The 20,438-nt window shown below is 37.5% G+C and overlaps 1 protein-coding gene across 1 annotated transcript in view; it reads left to right on the top strand.

Annotated features, from left to right (window-relative positions):
- Positions 1 to 20,438, top strand: part of CRIM1 (cysteine rich transmembrane BMP regulator 1) — a 143,057-nt gene that overhangs the window by 96,457 nt on the left and 26,162 nt on the right. Inside the window, exons 6-7 of the mRNA XM_070950339.1 lie at positions 2,349 to 2,531; positions 3,478 to 3,675. Coding sequence (XP_070806440.1) covers positions 2,349 to 2,531; positions 3,478 to 3,675 — 381 coding nt within the window. The remainder of the gene's footprint in view (positions 1 to 2,348; positions 2,532 to 3,477; positions 3,676 to 20,438) is intronic.

Raw genomic sequence — 20,438 nt, 5'->3', positions numbered from 1 at the left:
CAATATTAATGAAATTATAGAGTCAGTTTGGTTTAGTAGTTAAGGCACCAGGCTAGAAACCACAAGACTGTGACTTGAAGGCACATCATCATGGTCATCCTCAATGAAATTATAAACTGTACAAGTATTAATACTGAATATCTTTAAATCCATAAAAGATATTTAAATTTTAAAAGTAATTTAAAATCACTTCATCAGTTATAAATAACATTCATTAGATGCAAATAAAATTTATGAAAGCAATTAGTATGCGAATATAAATTTGATATGAAAGTTCTAGATTATAAACTGAAAAATCTTACATTTTCAAAAGCATTATGCTACTAACCATCTCAAAGCTGTCTTTTTTTAAATCTGTATCAAAAAAATTATTAGTTTATTGGAATATAAAATACAAAGGAAAATTAAAATAGTGAGAAATTAGGGGAGGGGAAAGGAAAAATGAGAAATTGTGGAGGAGAAAGGGAAATAGAAAAAGAAAGCATTGGCTTCCAGCTCTTTTTAGCACAGTAGAAAATAATCACATTACAACATCAATTTCTTATTTTTATACAATAATATATTGTATACTATAATCAAGGCTGTCTTGAGTATAAGACTTCAGAAGACAAGAAATTAAAGTATACTACACTGATTATTTTTAAATTATCCAATATTAAAAATATTATTCAAAATGCTGAATAATTTTTTCAAAGCACATAAGCATTAATATAACTATACAAAAAAGTAGATAGCGATAGATGAACTGATGCAGTGTCTTTTGTCTGACTCTTTTAAAGCTGCCCCAGAAGTATTTTTGTAATTTCTTGGTATAATGATGATAGTAAAGAAAGCAATTATAGTTCAGGATACTACTATTAATTAGTAGTAATTCCATTTAAGTAGTTATGATATGATATTTGATTATAGACCAGATGTAATACCTGTAAATAGCAAGTTTATTTAAATTTCTTTTCCTATTTTTTGCTGTAACTAGTACTAATAGGAATGTTTTTTTAAAAAAATTGCAGTACTAATCTAAGAAAGCAAACTGATGGTATAACAAGCTCAAGCTGTGCATTTTCCATTGTCTTCTGATACTACTAAATACTTTATTCTTTTTTGATCATTCATTTATTTGTAAAGTTTGTATAATATCAGAGCCTCTTATTGGATTACAACCAGTATTTATGAAATGGTAAAAAATGGGTATTGTAATGCTGGGACCGCAGGCAACTGTTGCATGTATTCTTAGCTTTCTGTCTTTAAATTGTGGGAAACAATAGGTACTATGTTACCATATTGTGGTTCACCGCCCTGAGTCCTTCGGGAGAAAGGCGGCATATAAATATTTGTAAATAAATAAAATAAATAAATATTTTGACATTTTTCCTGCAACTATATTTGTATATCTTGTCTTTATGACCCTTCAAGAAAAAAAATTATTTGCACAATTAAGGATTTTATGCTGCATTTGATATGAAGGCAAGGTGTTCATGTTCACTTAGAAATTATGAGTCTAATAATGTTACAACTTGTAAGATCAGTTCCCAGTCTCATTGTATAAAAATATAAAAGTAATAGTCATCATCCAAAGAGAACCGTGTTCTGCACCTGAGACAAAGAAATCCTAAGAGCAAAAATACAATAAAAATAAATAAGTTACAGTTAGCTGACCTTTCTTGAGATCCTCAAACCTGCTCGAGTTTAACAGCTGAACTCTTCAGGCCACTCTTGTATATTCCCCCCTACTCAAATTTAAATTCTGTCATCAAGCTAAATTTGGGGAAATAATGGCACAGATTTCCATTACCCCCACCTTTCATTATAGAACATAGAAGTAGGGAAGGTTAGTCAATTACACTGAATGTCTACTTCCAACTATTAACTATTAATGAAGAAGGCAAGGAATGTGGTACCTGTTGCATTTCTGTTTCCTGGCCAGTTGGAAATATTTTTGTGATAATAGTTGTTTGATTTAGGCTTGACAGGATATGTTATTGTAATATGCGTACTGTACTTTATGGCATACTCTGATGTGTAAATACAGCATGTGGTAGATTTTTCAATAAAATTTTCCCTTCTTGAAAAAAAAAAGCATATCAAAATTCATAGATTAATTATTATTGATCACCCATTCCTTTACGAGCACTACAAGTGCCATAAAATCTTTTTTATATACAATGAAGCATGCTCTGAGAAAGAATTGAATATATCATTATATATGTAAATGAAAAATACCCCAGAATCTCTGAAACCAAAAACCCAGTTTAACAAAAGTACTGATTCTTGTCTGAATTAAGACCAGCTAATTTAATGTTGTGCAACATCTCCATGAAAAATATCTTTTCCCTGTTTGCTATTTTTAGAAGTGAAGCCAGCGTGTATATTTAATAGCGTGGAATATAATGATGGAGACATGTTCCGAATGGACACTTGCCGGTTTTGTCAATGCCAGGGTGGTGTATCTATTTGTTTCTCCGCACAATGTGGCGAGCTACACTGTGATAGATATTATGTACCAGAAGGAGAGTGCTGTCCAGTATGCGAAGGTAATTTTTTTTTTGTTGCTTGGCTTCAGGAATTGACGAACCTTAAAAGTTAAATATAATATTTTATAGCAATAGTTAAAAGGTGATATGAAAGAAAATTGACATTGGTCCAACTTAAATGAGTTTGGTTATTTATATATTTAATACATTTATATACAATTGTATATGCACTATTGCCATTATTGTCAACTCTGATTAATAATGCAAGGCTAATTGTAATTTGATATAATCTCCATTGCTCACAAATATTTCCTATAAAAGTATATTTCTGTTATTTTCTTATGAAAATAGACTACATCACATTAGATACTACTAATAATTGTCATAACATTCAGGGTTTTTTGACAGTTTTAAAGTACAGGTAGTCGTCAACCTACGACCACAATTGAGCACAATTGAGACATTTATTGAGTGAATTTTGCCCCATTTTACGACCTTTCTTGCCCCAGTTGTTATGTGAAACACTGCAGTTCTTAAGTTAGTGTCACAGTTGTTAAGTGAATCTGGCTTCCCCATTGACTTTGCTTTGTCAGAAGGTCACAAAAGGTGATCACATGACTCCAGGGTACTGCAACCGTCATAAATATGAATCAGTTCCAAACGTCTGAATTTTGACATTGTGACCATGGAGATGCTGCAATGGTTGTAAATGTGAAGAACGGTCATAAACAGCACTGAAGTTGTTTTCAGTGCCATTCTAATTTTGAATGGTCACTAAACGAACTGTTGTAAGTCGGCAACTACCTGTATACAGCCTTGCAGTTGCATCAATAACAATGTGGCCTTGCAGTATATAAATTCTGATCTTGACTTAATGAATTCTGAGAACGTCAACCCATTGTTATCAACATGGAATATTCATTAATCATTGTAAGCGAATTAAACTATTTAAGCTTTGTTTAATTGTAGGGCTTTTTTGTTTGTTGGTTGGTTCTTTTGCTTTCAGATTCCATTTCTCCAATTAGCAACCCTGCAGGATGTTATGCTAATAGTCAGATTCAAGCACATGGTGACCGCTGGAGGGAAGATGATTGTACTTTCTGCCAGTGCATCAATGGAGAGTCCCATTGTGTGGCCACAGCCTGTGGACAAAGTTGCTTGAATCCTGTAAAGGTTCCAGGAGAATGTTGCCCAATGTGTGAAGGTCAGACATGAAAAAAATTAATTACCTATCTTTTTTGTGGGGAAGGGTGGATAGCTTTGATTATAGTGTTCCTATTTTTAAAAACATAACAAAAGCCCTTCCCTTATCTAAGAACAGAAAAACTTGTGCCATCAGCTTGAACTGCAATGAATAGAACTCATTTTGAAGCAGAGTAAGGTTTTGTATGACTGCATTAGACATTAGATAATACAGGCTGCTGCCATATCATCTGCAAAACAAAGGGGGAGACATGACATTCTTTGAAAAATCTACACATCTGTAATTAATTTGAGCATTTGTTTGTGCCAGTTTTCACGATATAGTCTTTTTTTCTCTCTCACTTGGTAGAGTTTCAGACCCACTTTAATTTTATTATTCAAACTTTTTTCACTTGGATCTACAGCTTTCATGGAATGGGTGATGATAATACATTAATTTAATTTAATTTAATTTAATTTAATTTAATTTAATTTAATTTAATTTCGAATTTATATACCGCCCTTCTCCCTGAGGACTCAGGGCGGTGTACAGCCAAGATAAAAAACATAGAATACAAATATTAAAACATTTAAAAATATATATAAAATTTGGCCCAAAAAATTAAGAATCGCAGACTAATTAAAAGAATTTTAAAATTTTAAAAATTTCTTCTTAAGCCAACCCGGCTTGATGAAAAAGATAGGTTTTCAGGGAACGACGGAAGGCATTGAGGTCCTGGATTCTTCTTATCTCCGGGGGCAACTGATTCCAGAGGGTGGGAGCCCCCACAGAGAAAGCCCTCCCCCTGGGGGCCACCAGCCTACATTGTTTGGCTGATGGCACCCTGAGGAGGCCCTCTCTGTGGGAGCGCACGGGTCGATGGGAGGTCATCGGTAGCAGCAGGCGGTCTCGGAGATAGCTAGGCCCTATGCCATGGAGCGCTTTAAAGGTGATAACCAACACCTTGAAGCGCACCCGGAAGACCACCGGGAGCCAGTGCAGCTCGCGCAGGAGCGGTGTTACATGGGAGCGCCATGTTGCTCCCATCACTACCCGTGCTGCTGCATTCTGGACCAGCTGGAGCCTCCGGGTGCTCTTCAAGGGGAGCCCCATGTAGAGAGCGTTACAGTAGTCAAGGCAAGAGGTGACGAGGGCGTGAGTGACTGTGCACAAGGAATCCCGATCAAGAAAGGGCCGCAACTGGCGAATCAGGCGAACCTGATAAAAGGTCCCCCTGGTAACAGCCGTCAGATGTTCCTCCAAAGACAGCTGCCTATCCAGGAGGACTCCCAGATTGCGAGCCCTTTCAGTGGGGGCCAAAGACCCGCCCCCAATAGTCATTGATGGAGTCAACTGACTATATCGGGATGCCGGGAGCCACAGCCACTCAGTCTTGGAAGGGTTGAGCCTGAGCCTGTTCCTCCCCATCCAGATCCACACAGCCTCCAGGCACTGGGACATCACTTCAAGGGCATCGTTGGGGTGGCCTGGGGTGGAGATGTACAGCTGGGTGTCATCAGCGTACTGGTGGTATCTCATCCCAAAGCCACGGATGATCTCGCCCAGTGGCTTCACATAAATGTTGAACAGAAGGGGCGAGAGGACCGATCCCTGCGGCACTCCACAAATGAGAGGCCTCGAGGTCGACCTCTGCCCCCCTGCCAACACAAACTGCGACCGGTCGGAGAGAAAGGAGGAGAACCACCGTAACACGGTGCCTCCCACCCCCAACTCTTCCAGCCGGTGCAGCATGATACCATGGTCGATGGTATCAAAAGCCGCTGAGAGATCTAATAGGACCAGAACAGAGGAATAACCCCTGTCCCGAGCCCTCCAGAGATCATCAACCAACGCGACCAATGCCGTTTCCGTGCTGTGCCCAGACCTGAAACCCGACTGGAACGGATCTAGATAGGATGTTTCCTCCAGGAATTGTGGAAACTGTTGCGCGACCACACTCTCAACAACCTTCGCAATGAAGCGAAGGTTGGAGACAGGACGATAGTTAGCCAATATTGCTGGATCCAGGGACGGCTTCTTGAGGAGAGGCCTCACCACCGCCTCTTTCAGGGCAGCGGGGAAGTGACCCTCACTCAAGGAAGCATTAATGACGCCCTGGAGCCAGCCTCGTGTAACCTCCCGGGAAGCCAGTACCAACCAGGAGGGACACGGGTCCAGTAAACATGTGGCCGCACTAAGTCTCCCCAAAATCCTGTCCACATCATCGGGAGTCACAGCATCAAACTCCTCCCAGATAACATTCTCAAGACTGTTCCTCGTCACCCTGCCCTGATCTACCCAGTCAGAGTCCAAATCCCCCCGGATCTGAGCGATTTTGTCATACAGGTATTGTCCGAAATCCTCCGCCCTGCCTTCTAAGGGATCCTCCCGCACTCCCAGATGGAGCAGGGCGCGGGTCACCCTAAACAGGGCGGCCGGACGATTCCCTGATGACGCAATAGAGGCGGAAAAGTAGTTAGACTTTGCCGTCTTTATCGCCACTAGGTAGGCCTTAATATGCGACCTTACCAGTGTTCGGTCAGATTCAGCGAGACTGGCCCTCCAACCGCTCTCCAGGCGTCTTTTCCGGCGCTTCATTTCCCTCAGCTCCTCAGTAAACCAAGGAGCCACCCGGGATCGGCATCGGGTCAGAGGCCGCAAAGGCACAACTCGGTCCAAGGCCCCACCAGCCGCCCGATCCCAGGCGGCTACCAGGTCCTCGGCCGAGTCATGTGCTAGATCCTCAGGAAATGGCCCAAGCTCCGTCTGGAACCTATCAGGATCCATCAGGCGCCTGGGGCGGATCCATCTAATTGGGTCCGCCTCCCTGCGGCGAGGGGTCGCGGTTCGAAGATCTAGGCGAAGGAGTGAGTGGTCAGTCCATGACAAGGGTTCCATGTCTATATCCCCTATAACAAGACCACTCAACCACTGGCCAGAAACAAAAATCAGATCACATTGTCATGTGGTCAGTCAGATATGATCAGATATCAGCCTTACTGAGGGTTGTCCTCCTTCTGCCTTACTCATAGCACTCAAGCTATGACTATATCTTCAGAAATCATTCAAACTTAACAACGGTCCTGATTGATTATGTCTGGTCCTCAGAATGTCAGCCATCTCAGTACCATCTGCAATCATGTGATCACAGTCTAGGTGCTTGGCAAAGTGTTCACACATATGACTGGTTACCAAGTGCCTTGCAATCGCATAATCACCATTTACAACTTTCCCTGCCTTGTGTACCTTCTGTCCTATACCAGAGGTCTTCAAACTTGGCAGCTTTAAGACTTGTGGACTTCCAACTCCCAGAGAATTCTGGGAGTTGAAGTCCACAAGTCTTAAAGCTGCCAAGTTTGGGGACCCCTGTCCTACACCCTCCCAGATCTGCACAGTGCCATACATGTATCCCCCTACACATTGTCCCTGACTGCCCTTGCACACCATCCCCATCCCTCCCCTGAATACCTCCCTCCCTCCCCAATTACTTGCACACGTCTCCTACATCCCCTTAAATCCTTCTCCATCCAGCAGCAACCACTTACCACTTTTCAATTTCCCGCTGGCTTCCCCACTGACTTTGGTTGTGGGAAGTCAGCAGGAAATTGCCTCACCTAAACACCATGGGATTGTGTGTTTGTGTAATTTATATACTGCCCATCTCATTATCAACTCTGGACAATGGCAATCGGGCTTGCAGGGATTGCCATTATTAAGTGATGTAGTTTTTACCAATGGAAATTCCTTTCCCAATTGCTGCTGTAAATCAAGGATTATCTGTAGTAGGTTTTCTGAATCTTAGATATAAGAGGTAAAGGCTAAATTGGCTTGTTTACAACATCATTGTAAAACTCTTAGGAAGTATTCACCAATCCTGAAAGTGAACATAAGACTTTTTCTAACTTATCCCCCACATTTTCCTTTTGTTAGGCTTCAGAAAATACAGATTTCAGTTTTCAATACCATGATTGAGTCTTACAGACAGAAATGCTGTATTGCAGCTATTCAGTGACCCAGTATATGGAAGACTAGTGATAGATCATGAGTATTTTACATTTTTTTAGCCTTAGAACTCCTTCCCTGACTAATCTTTCTCATTGCCCATAACTTGTTACTTTGATTTCTGGCTTGAATGCTTAAGGGAAATTCATAGCAAATTGTGACTTGAGATGTAGCTCATTCATATGGTCTTACAACCTTATAAGCAATCAGATGTAGAGATTGGAATCCAGCAGTGTAGTTTTAAGATATATATCCCTTTTGAAAATGGCAAACTTGCTTTGTCCTTCATATTAAAAACTGAGATTCTGAATGGGCTCTTTCTTTTTAATAAAGAACAGGGTTCAACTAATCTCTCTCCAGTGATTTACTATATTCAGATTTTTACTAAGAAAGGTTTCCAGAACCCTTTTTTGACCTCTTAACGATTTTGTAAACGCCGTACTTCTATTTATTCTGTAAAGGTTTAATTAAAAGATAAAGCTAAGCAATGTAGTTCTAAAATATTTTGTTGCTGCATTAGGAATTTGGACACCAGGAAGGAAATTCTCTACTTCTGAACTTGGAACTGGTATTTTTCATGTAATGAACTCAGGGAAAAGAAAAGCTGTCTGGAATGCTAACTATGAAGATGGAAAACATTTAGTCACCCTTGGAATGATATGAATGTTTTTCCAGGAAGCTTAAGTAAACGCATATTCTATAGCGCAGAAGGCAGTATTTAACTTTTTTTTGGAAGATTGACAATGTTCCACAAAGAGCACGGAAGTTTAAAAAGGATCATTAAAAATAGTTCTGTCAGAGGCAAACAAACTATTGAGTTAGCTAAATATTTCTGCTTATTTTGAGGCATTTGACTTCATTTTTAAATAATGCAAAAATATTTTAGAAATGTTAAACATTTACAACTATAGCTTACATTTAATGTTATCCTCTATAAAAATAATGTCCTGTACAAAGATATATTCCACCTTTTGACTGTGTTGTTTATCCTGCTACACTACCAAGAATTGATTTTCATGACTTTGGAAGAATGAACAGACACTAGGATTTGGCCTACTTACCATTTTAAACCACAAAACCAGAGTAAGGGATGGTCTTACAATATATTATTAATTTTAAGCACCCCTTAATAATTATATTTTTACTTCATAAACATAAATTATATAAATTACTTTTTGACTTCCCCTGCCAAAAACTTTCTGTTCTTTTCCTTCTCATGAACAGAAATAATTGTTAGGGAATGCAAAATGCTGTGGGAGTCACTTAATAACTTTCCAGATGCCTGAAAAATGAATACATGTCTGTTATGTATGAAGTTTTTGCTTGTCTGAATAGGAGAAATACCCTTAAAGCTTATACTTATGGTGGAAACACATTACTGTACTTTCCATACTTCAGAAAGCCTACCATAGAGTAAAAACAAAGGAGAAAATTGATAAGATTTCCAGGAAAATTCAGACTTCAGAATTTTGGTGACATTTGTACTGCAAAGTTGCAAAATTTATGGTCAGTGAAGCCAAATGTCAATATAATGGCCTTTCAAGGTTTTGCTTTTGGTTGCGGATTGGGGGGGGGGAACCAAAAGAAGAAGAAACTTGATGAATGCTTTGAACCGTAGGATGCATTTGACTTGAGTTTCAAATTGCACAGCTTGCAAATAATAATTCTGGTCACAGTACATTTATTATGCAAAACAGATTACTCAAATGCTTTTCCTATGCAGCATTAGTTAAGAATCAGGTTCTGGAACAAGGTTGCCAAAGATAGAAGAGGCTGGTGAAAAATCAGCTGATGAAGTAGAGCAGAGGAAAGCAGGAATGTCAGAAAAGAGAACTAGAAAAAACATGAACCAGAAGAAAACCAATAAGTCAAAGAACCTTGAAGAAAGAGATGAAATTTCTGCTTGCCCATTCATTCTACAATATATTTTTCATTGCTATGCTCATAAAGGCACATTGAAAGGAAACATAGATAAGCTTTTTGAAGAAATAGTAGTTTCTGCCTGCTTTACAATTTAGTGTGAAATAACAATCTTCAGCTCATCTGAAAATCTTTTGTTCATATCAGATGACTTGAAGGAATGAAGGAGGACTTAATATTTTAGATTGGGTTTAAAATGAAGGAATAGATATGCCTCTCAAGCCTGGATTAGACTTCTCCATCACTGCACGTCGGGAACATATATGTCTATCATTTGGACAGTTGCATAGCTATTGCATTTATACATCTGCAAATGTTAATGTTCTGGCTCAAACAGCAAAGCACAGAACAGGATGTCAGATCAACCAATTAGCCGGCAGAATGCACACCTCTGCACAACACACAGTTGGGATTTAGATGTGCACATCTACCTGTCTATAACCATCTGCAACCTATGCTTACCCATCAACCCCTTCACAGCATAGGTATGTGGCGACACCTACATGCAGTTGCAGCAATTCTAAATCAAGTTTCAGAAGGAACCACTGTGTATTGAACACTCCAGGGTGTACATTTCATTCTTTAACTCTCTAGGTCTTGTAATCACCTACCAACTCTGGGTTTTTGAATAACCGTAGAAATCCAGTTCCTGCCTATTCTACTAATGAATGAGAAAATAAAGTTAAGTTATGCTTTCTATTTAGTTGATAAAATTGAGCGACCAACATATATGATGATCAGCAGTACATGTTGTTTGGGAGAATGCAGCCATTGTTTGAATATTCCCCAATAAGTTATGTTGAAATATGATCTCCTCTGTTCCTATCCATAACAGTTTCTTCCATCATAATGCTTTGCAGTATTTCTCTTAAGTCTTCTTATTAGGTGCTAGATTTTTTTTCTGGTTAGTCTGGAAACAGAATTTAAATTGTCTAGTTCAGATTTTTTTTCTGGTTAGTCTGGAAACAGAATTTAAATTGTCTAGTTCAGCTGTATAATACCTCCTTTAATCAGAACTGAAGAAATTCCTCTTTTTTATCCTGAAATTTGTTTTGTGAGGCATTGATACAAAGTTCTGTTTGTGCTAATGGACTTTTGTATTCTAGGGAACAGAAAATTTTCTCTTTCTTGGCAAAAACCATGAGTAAACAAAACTTTTCCTTCACACTTATTCTGCTTTCACATTGAACATTCGGTGTGAGAGAAAAGGAGATTTTGTGTGTTTTTATAATATTAAAAGTATGTACATGTTTATGTACATGCTTATGAAAAAAGACAACCAAAATCTAATTGAGAATAAATATCAAATATGCTGGCAGGTGGAGTATATAGTGTTATTAGATAGTTTTAACTGAAATCCATTCAGTGAAAGGCAATAAAAATGGATGCGTTTTGAAAAGCCTAAATGAACGCCAAGATTAATTAGAGGTGGTTACTGATTAATGCTTCTTTTTGACACAGCATGATCTGGATGATTGGACAAATTATTTGAAGGGTTTTGGACTAAGAATTTTGTATATACAAAGGAACTATATACTTCGAAGGCAGTGCATTTAGCCGTCCTGAGCTGAGTGAAAAACAATCCTGGTTTACTAAAAATCCTAGGAAAGCATAAAGAATTTGAATCTCTTCTTGTGAGTGCCTTTAGATCTCTTAGAACTCTATAGAATCTGATCTACTTTTCTAATAGAATTTTTTTGACCATTCTTGCAAATAGATGCAGGCTCTAAAATGTTCAAGATTTTCTGTAAAAAAAAATATAGTGTATACAGTGTTTAATGAGGCAAGAAAGTTTGTCAATTTCAATTTTAGATTGAAAGTGGACTAGTTATCACAAAAAAACAAAATAGGTAGAGAAAACTAGAAAATCAACGTTATGAGTTTTTCATGGATAAGACTACGAACACTTTGGCTCTATTAATATTAAATGGTTGGTGACCTACTCAGATAGAATTGTTCAGCAAATCATATTTAAAGAAGGAAAGGGTTGAAATAAAAATTAAAGTTTACTTTTAGCATACTTAAAATACTCAAAAATCAAATTGCTGAATATTTACAGAGGCAGATATCAGTTCCTGGATTAAAGAATTCACTAACTGTATTAAATGAAACCTGAAGCTAGGAAAACGAGTTTGAAGTGTTATGTTAATCATTTTAAAATAGCTATAACATTAAATAAAATAAAATGGCAACATTAACTTAAATTATTAAATATTGCAGGGTGAGTTAATTTTTCCCAGTTAGACTCTTTTTCCATAATGTTTTAGACTTAGGAAATCATTTTAATGGTGTCTTTCATAATTACATTACAATAACACATTAATAAATTTGTGTGTATGTCTCTGTGTGTGTAATGCTTATTACCTAAACCTAATATTAATATTAAAGGATACATTTTTTCTTACATTCTTCCATTTCTAAAATGTATAGCAATGACAAGTAATTTTCTGTTTATTGTCTCATCATCTGTTCACTCAGGCTTTCTCCTGCAGTTTGTCAAAGACAGCACTGAAAGACTAACCTAGATCACATGACCATATGGGCTTTTTCAAATTTAACTGTTTGCCTATTCAAATAGCTAGAAGCCTGACTGTAGCTGGCTTTATTTGTTGAGTCTTGTTCAGTGAAGTGAGAAGAGCTGCGGGGGTGTTTGTTTTGTTTTGTTTTAAAAGCTACATTTTTGTGGGGGGTGGGAAATGAAATTATTTCTTTTGTTCTCTTTCTCAGCTTATTAGGACTCAGGCATGCGTATAAAATTGCTGTATCTCAAGAAGTATCTCTGTGAATGGAAGAAGATAGTGATAAACTTGTTTTTAAAAAGCCTAAAAGGAAAATGAACATAATGGAAATAGTTATAGAATATTTAACATATTATAAAGAAAAAGTCTACAATAATTTACCTTGTAGTAAAGATATTCTGACATTATTCAGGAAAAAAAACTAATGGTTATCTTTCCAAATTTTAGAAAAATAGTGTAATTGGAAAACAGGAGATATTTGTGAATGAAAACAGGACTGTCAGTGGATGAGGGACAGTTTTAAAGAGCTAAATATATATGGTTCATTTATTGATGATTGATAGATATTAGATTAGTATGAATATTGTTTTTCATATATATATATATATATATATATATATATATATATATATATATATATATATATATATATATATATATATCTTTTTTCTTTTTTCATAGGCTTTTATGTGCATATTCTTTCTAGCCAGGTTTTACCTATGTAAACTTAGTTGTTCTTCAGCCCTAGGTTCTGTGAAATCTCATTCACAAGTTCTTGGGCCCTTTTTCTGCTGCCAAACTGCAACTCTGTGTTGCTTCCTGGGAGACCCATTCTGCTGCCAAACTGCAACTCTGTGTTGCTTCCTGGGAGACCCAGATAGCTATTTCTACCTCTTAAGGCGTCATCAGTGGGCCACACCCACTTCCCAATTATCCTCCCTGTAAAAGGCATAATGTATCTTTTTTCTTTTTTCATAGGCTTTTATGTGCATATTCTTTCTAGCCAGGTTTTACCTATGTAAACTTAGTTGTTCTTCAGCCCTAGGTTCTGTGAAATCTCATTCACAAGTTCTTGGGCCCTTTTTCTGCTGCCAAACTGCAACTCTGTGTTGCTTCCTGGGAGACCCATTCTGCTGCCAAACTGCAACTCTGTGTTGCTTCCTGGGAGACCCAGATAGCTATTTCTACCTCTTAAGGCGTCATCAGTGGGCCACACCCACTTCCCAATTATCCTCCCTGTAAAAGGCATAATGTATCTTTTTTCTTTTTTCATAGGCTTTTATGTGCATATTCTTTCTAGCCAGGTTTTACCTATGTAAACTTAGTTGTTCTTCAGCCCTAGGTTCTGTGAAATCTCATTCACAAGTTCTTGGGCCCTTTTTCTGCTGCCAAACTGCAACTCTGTGTTGCTTCCTGGGAGACCCATTCTGCTGCCAAACACAACTCTGTGTTGCTTCCTGGGAGACCCAGATAGCTATTTCTACCTCTTAAGGCGTCATCAGTGGGCCACACCCACTTCCCAATTATCCTCCCTGTAAAAGGCATAATGTATCTTTTTTCTTTTTTCATAGGCTTTTATGTGCATATTCTTTCTAGCCAGGTTTTACCTATGTAAACTTAGTTGTTCTTCAGCCCTAGGTTCTGTGAAATCTCATTCACAAGTTCTTGGGCCCTTTTTCTGCTGCCAAACTGCAACTCTGTGTTGCTTCCTGGGAGACCCATTCTGCTGCCAAACTGCAACTCTGTGTTGCTTCCTGGGAGACCCAGATAGCTATTTCTACCTCTTAAGGCGTCATCAGTGGGCCACACCCACTTCCCAATTATCCTCCCTGTAAAAGGCATAATGTATCTTTTTTCTTTTTTCATAGGCTTTTATGTGCATATTCTTTCTAGCCAGGTTTTACCTATGTAAACTTAGTTGTTCTTCAGCCCTAGGTTCTGTGAAATCTCATTCACAAGTTCTTGGGCCCTTTTTCTGCTGCCAAACTGCAACTCTGTGTTGCTTCCTGGGAGACCCATTCTGCTGCCAAACTGCAACTCTGTGTTGCTTCCTGGGAGACCCAGATAGCTATTTCTACCTCTTAAGGCATCATCAGTGGGCCACACCCACTTCCCAATTATCCTCCCTGTAAAAGGCATAATGTATCTTTTTTCTTTTTTCATAGGCTTTTATGTGCATATTCTTTCTAGCCAGGTTTTACCTATGTAAACTTAGTTGTTCTTCAGCCCTAGGTTCTGTGAAATCTCATTCACAAGTTCTTGGGCCCTTTTTCTGCTGCCAAACTGCAACTCTGTGTTGCTTCCTGGGAGACCCATTCTGCTGCCAAACTGCAACTCTGTGTTGCTTCCTGGGAGACCCAGATAGCTATTTCTACCTCTTAAGGCGTCATCAGTGGGCCACACCCACTTCCCAATTATCCTCCCTGTAAAAGGCATAATGTATCTTTTTTCTTTTTTCATAGGCTTTTATGTGCATATTCTTTCTAGCCAGGTTTTACCTATGTAAACTTAGTTGTTCTTCAGCCCTAGGTTCTGTGAAATCTCATTCACAAGTTCTTGGGCCCTTTTTCTGCTGCCAAACTGCAACTCTGTGTTGCTTCCTGGGAGACCCATTCTGCTGCCAAACTGCAACTCTGTGTTGCTTCCTGGGAGACCCATTCTGCTGCCAAACTGCAACTCTGTGTTGCTTCCTGGGAGACCCAGATAGCTATTTCTACCTCTTAAGACGCCTTAAGAGGTAGAAATAGCTATCTGGGTCTCCCAGGAAGCAACACAGAGTTGCAGTTTGGCAGCAGAATGGGTCTCCCAGGAAGCAACACAGAGTTGCAGTTTGGCAGCAGAAAAAGGGCCCAAGAACTTGTGAATGAGATTTCACAGAACCTAGGGCTGAAGAACAACTAAGTTTACATAGGTAAAACCTGGCTAGAAAGAATATGCACATAAAAGCCTATGAAAAAAGAAAAAAGATACATTATGCCTTTTACAGGGAGGATAATTGGGAAGTGGGTGTGGCCCACTGATGACGCCTTAAGAGGTAGAAATAGCTATCTGGGTCTCCCAGGAAGCAACACAGAGTTGCAGTTTGGCAGCAGAATGGGTCTCCCAGGAAGCAACACAGAGTTGCAGTTTGGCAGCAGAAAAAGGGCCCAAGAACTTGTGAATGAGATTTCACAGAACCTAGGGCTGAAGAACAACTAAGTTTACATAGGAAAAACCTGGCTAGAAAGAATATGCACATAAAAGCCTATGAAAAAAGAAAAAAGATACATTATGCCTTTTACAGGGAGGATAATTGGGAAGTGGGTGTGGCCCACTGATGACGCCTTAAGAGGTAGAAATAGCTATCTGGGTCTCCCAGGAAGCAACACAGAGTTGCAGTTTGGCAGCAGAATGGGTCTCCCAGGAAGCAACACAGAGTTGCAGTTTGGCAGCAGAAAAAGGGCCCAAGAACTTGTGAATGAGATTTCACAGAACCTAGGGCTGAAGAACAACTAAGTTTACATAGGTAAAACCTGGCTAGAAAGAATATGCACATAAAAGCCTATGAAAAAAGAAAAAAGATACATTATGCCTTTTACAGGGAGGATAATTGGGAAGTGGGTGTGGCCCACTGATGACGCCTTAAGAGGTAGAAATAGCTATCTGGGTCTCCCAGGAAGCAACACAGAGTTGCAGTTTGGCAGCAGAATGGGTCTCCCAGGAAGCAACACAGAGTTGCAGTTTGGCAGCAGAAAAAGGGCCCAAGAACTTGTGAATGAGATTTCACAGAACCTAGGGCTGAAGAACAACTAAGTTTACATAGGTAAAACCTGGCTAGAAAGAATATGCACATAAAAGCCTATGAAAAAAGAAAAAAGATACATTATGCCTTTTACAGGGAGGATAATTGGGAAGTGGGTGTGGCCCACTGATGACGCCTTAAGAGGTAGAAATAGCTATCTGGGTCTCCCAGGAAGCAACACAGAGTTGCAGTTTGGCAGCAGAATGGGTCTCCCAGGAAGCAACACAGAGTTGCAGTTTGGCAGCAGAAAAAGGGCCCAAGAACTTGTGAATGAGATTTCACAGAACCTAGGGCTGAAGAACAACTAAGTTTACATAGGTAAAACCTGGCTAGAAAGAATATGCACATAAAAGCCTATGAAAAAAGAAAAAAGATACATTATGCCTTTTACAGGGAGGATAATTGGGAAGTGGGTGTGGCCCACTGATGACGCCTTAAGAGGTAGAAATAGCTATCTGGGTCTCCCAGGAAGCAACACAGAGTTGCAGTTTGGCAGCAGAATGGGTCTCCCAGGAAGCAACACAGAGTTGCAGTTTGGCAGCAGAAAAAGGGCCCAAGAACTTGTGAATGAGATTTCACAGAACCTAGGGCTGAAGAACAACTAAGTTTACATAGGTAAAACCTGGCTAGAAAGAATATGCATATATATATATATACATATACATATATACACACACACATATATATACACCATATTTTAACCTAAAATTATATGTATATAATTTTATATAATATATTGTATAATGTTATATAATAAAATAGAATAAGCAGAGCATCTGAAAAAAAACTTTCAGTACTGATTTTCTCATAGGGTATATGTACATTTGGAAAAGACATATAAAGACATTTCCAGCTGCATAATCTTTCTCTCCTTCATGGAACACGGTGCAAGAAAGATACTAAAATAAAAATGTAATGAAAATACACTATGAGTGTTTAAAAACTGATGTGTGGAGCTACCCAGTGTTTGGATAAAGATGTCATCTAGCTCTACATGTTCATTCCAAAGTGAGATAGTTGATGTGACATTAATAACAGAATAAGAATGCCAAGAAACAAAGAAAATACTAATATTTATAAATGATGTTTGCATCAGAATAGTGAGGAGCCAGGGATTTGGGGGCTACAGTGGCTGGGAATGTCTCAGCTCAGGTTGGTTTACCAGCTACAACCTTTCATGGACAACAATAACATGTTTTAATAGCATCATGTTAGACTGTTATAATATCCTTTAATGTTATTCACAGCTCAAAGATTCTACCAAAGTTGTTTACTGAGCACTGTGTTATGATTAGGATTTACACATTATCTACCACATATATTGAGAATAGATACTATTGCTGGTTTTACTTATTATTCCATTATATAATATAAGATCCCACATTATTTGATGTATGTTTATACCTCTGTAATATTTCTTGACTTTTCATTTTTTAATCTGATAAGTAATATTAAGCATTATCATCATAGAAATATTTGATATTATTTCTATTTATGTAGACCTGCCATAATAACAACTGATACAATTCATTTATTTCCTAAATTCAAAATTTGTCTTATGTATCTTATATACACTGCATTTCTTTTCAGAATTCAGCCACTAGACATTAGCATACTTGCTCATTTACTCCCACATCTTGATTAAAAATGTACCCTTTCAGAAATAGTCCATTTTTATGCAGAAATTTCTACAGTACAAGTTAGTGTATGGCTGGTTCATAAAAGATGAGAAATTTAATTTAATTTAATACGTTTACTAAGTTAGTTCAGTAAAAATACGGTACTAAAAATAATGTTAAATTACCAGTTGAATCTAGAAAATATTCTTTTATTTTACTACTACTTGTTAGCAGAAATGCTCATATTTTAAAATCAGAACAATTGTATCTCGTAGCAAATTAAAATATTTTACATATTTTTGCAAATGGTAAATGTATGTTATAAGGAATAGGTTTATTTTTCTTAGAAGTACTTGCAGCAGATAGGTGTTTAATTTCTTATAGGAAACAGTTTGAAAGATCAGAATTATTTGCTACCTAAAAACTTAATTGGACCTAAAGCTTCTGTAAATATTTGATTAGTTTACCAACCTAATGCTTCTTAACTTGATTTCAGATTCAGGGAACCTTTTTGTTAACTTTTAGCTTGTTTGATATATACTATAATTTAATATAAATAGTAATTCTAACTTCAAATTAGAATTCTAAAGGATGCTAATGGACAAATAACTGAAGCAGGGAAGATCAAACTAAGATGGAAGAAGTAGCCTATACTGATATTCTGTCAATATATTGTAGAATATTACAAGAACCCCTGAGAACCAGGTAAAGCTGGATCATCACTATGGCCATTACCAAGTCAGAAATGATCACAAAGTGATGTGTAGAAATACGACAAGTAACAGAAAAAGAATTGAATATGATTCCAAGCAAACTGTACCAGCAATTCTGGAGAATAACACCTTGGCCAACAGTTTGCAAAAGGACAATTTATATACAAGTACCAAAAAAGAAAAAAAAAGGATGTGAGAACATGCAAGTTACTGCTGAATATCTTCAATTTCACATGCCAGCAAAATTATGTTTAGGATGATCCCACACAAATTCAAGATCTTCAAACTGATTTTAGAAAAGACCAAGGGACAAGAAGCATTATTGTTGATATATTCTGGATAATTGAGAAAAATTAACACTAAAAACGAAGTCAATACATGTTTCATTGCCAGCCCTTGACTGTGTCAATCATGTCAAGCTGTGGAATCTTCTTAGGAAAATGGGAATCCCAGAATATTTCATTGTTCTCATAAATACAGGATAATAAACAGGATATGAAGGAAGAATATAGTCTGTGGTGAATCTAAATGGCTCTAGGTTGGCAAAGGAGTGAGATAAGGCCATGTAGTCTCTCTTTATTTATTCACCCTAGATACTGAACATTGAAGGAGGATGGATCGGAAGTTGAATGTGGTTTTAAAATTAGAGGAATAACCTGCACTATGGGGATGATCATATGCCTGAATGATCTACAAGCTCTAGTAAATAAAAATAAAGGAACACCATGAGTTTAAATGCAAATTTAAATGCAAATATAAAGAAAACAAAACTAACTACAACAGGGCCAGCAGTCAGCCTTAGATTTTGACAATGAAGATATTGGAAGTGGTGGATAGCTTTTGTCTAAAAAACCAGTAGTCAGGAAATACACCATGGCTAACACTAGTAGGTAACTATGAAGGTTTTGGAAAATATATTCCAAAGCCACAATGTATGTATGGGAAATATGCACCCAACGGTTTTCCCTATGACACCACTGGAAGAAAAGGTTAACTTTAAAGAAACAGGACAGAGTATTGAAGCTTTTGAACCGTGGTATTGGAGAAGATTCTTCATAATATGAGTAGCTAAGAAAACAAATGGATTATAGAACAAATCAATCAGTATTCTCACTTGGGGCACAAATGATCAGGCACAGGTTGTCATACTATGGGCACTTTGTGTAAAGATGCAGCTCTGTTGAAGAGTCAATAATTCTAGAAAGGATAAGAGAAAAAGATGATTGGCAGCATGGTGGAGAGATTTAATTAGACTGGTTAATGGGTGCAGAAGATCTGAAGGGCCAGGATAGGAACAAATTATTCTAGTGAAAACCTACCTATGCTTATGACTTGATGGCAGATAATCACATATTCGGATGGGGGCTATTTATATGATGGCAAAGTTTTAAATTTTTAAATACTGAGATCAATAAATCATCAATGCTAAGCAATTTTGGGGAATTGGATAAAATAAAATTTTGTCTTCATTAAAATTCTATCCTGATTGCTAAAATATATATTGTTAAACTGTTCCTATAATTTATTGCAATAATTAGAAGAATTCTAAAGCAAAATTGAAGAGTTTGTCTGATTGATAATGATTTTATTAATACACTTCCTTTTCTAACTTCAGTTTGAAAAAGCTTCTTGTTAGATCTAATTTAATTCAAAAGCTTTAATTTTCAGCATTGATCGGGTCAGTGGGATTTTATTTCTGAATAACTTGCACTGCTCCTTTCTTTAAAAAACTCTTAAGGATTTTAATTACCTCTAGGTTATAATTAGCACATAAAGCATTCTCTTTTTTCATAAATCTGTTACTTGCAATTTATAACACGTTTTGTTTGTTTAAATATACTACTCATTAAAAATAATTCTAATGCAAGGGCAAGGGTAATTCAAGTTTTAAAAAGTACAGCTTTATATAGCTACCAATAGTAGCAACTTAAAAGTTTACAAGAAACTAAAACCAATTTTACCCAAATTTTAAAAATGGATAAACAAGTAAATTTAGTATGTCCACACTGCCGCTTATGTAAAAAAGCATTTCTTAGTTGTCTCAGTCCTAAACTCTGTTGGGCTTTTATTAATGAACATGAACATGTAAATTGATTTGGAAGTAGGCTGGCCGCTAGGCCAGTTCTACAGGCATAGCATGTTCCTAGAATTTTAAACCTATTAGCAACTTTAACAATGCATTAGTTGCAACTTCTGAGCCACTTTCCAAGGCAGCTTCTCTTACAATCTA

The sequence above is a fragment of the Pituophis catenifer genome, unplaced genomic scaffold (genome assembly GCF_029215685.1).
Source record: "Pituophis catenifer annectens isolate HBS135680 unplaced genomic scaffold, rPitCat1.0.hap2 SCAF_1, whole genome shotgun sequence".
In the NCBI taxonomy this organism is placed as follows: Eukaryota; Metazoa; Chordata; class Lepidosauria; order Squamata; family Colubridae; genus Pituophis; species Pituophis catenifer.
This window is presented reverse-complemented; position numbering and strand designations above follow the sequence as displayed.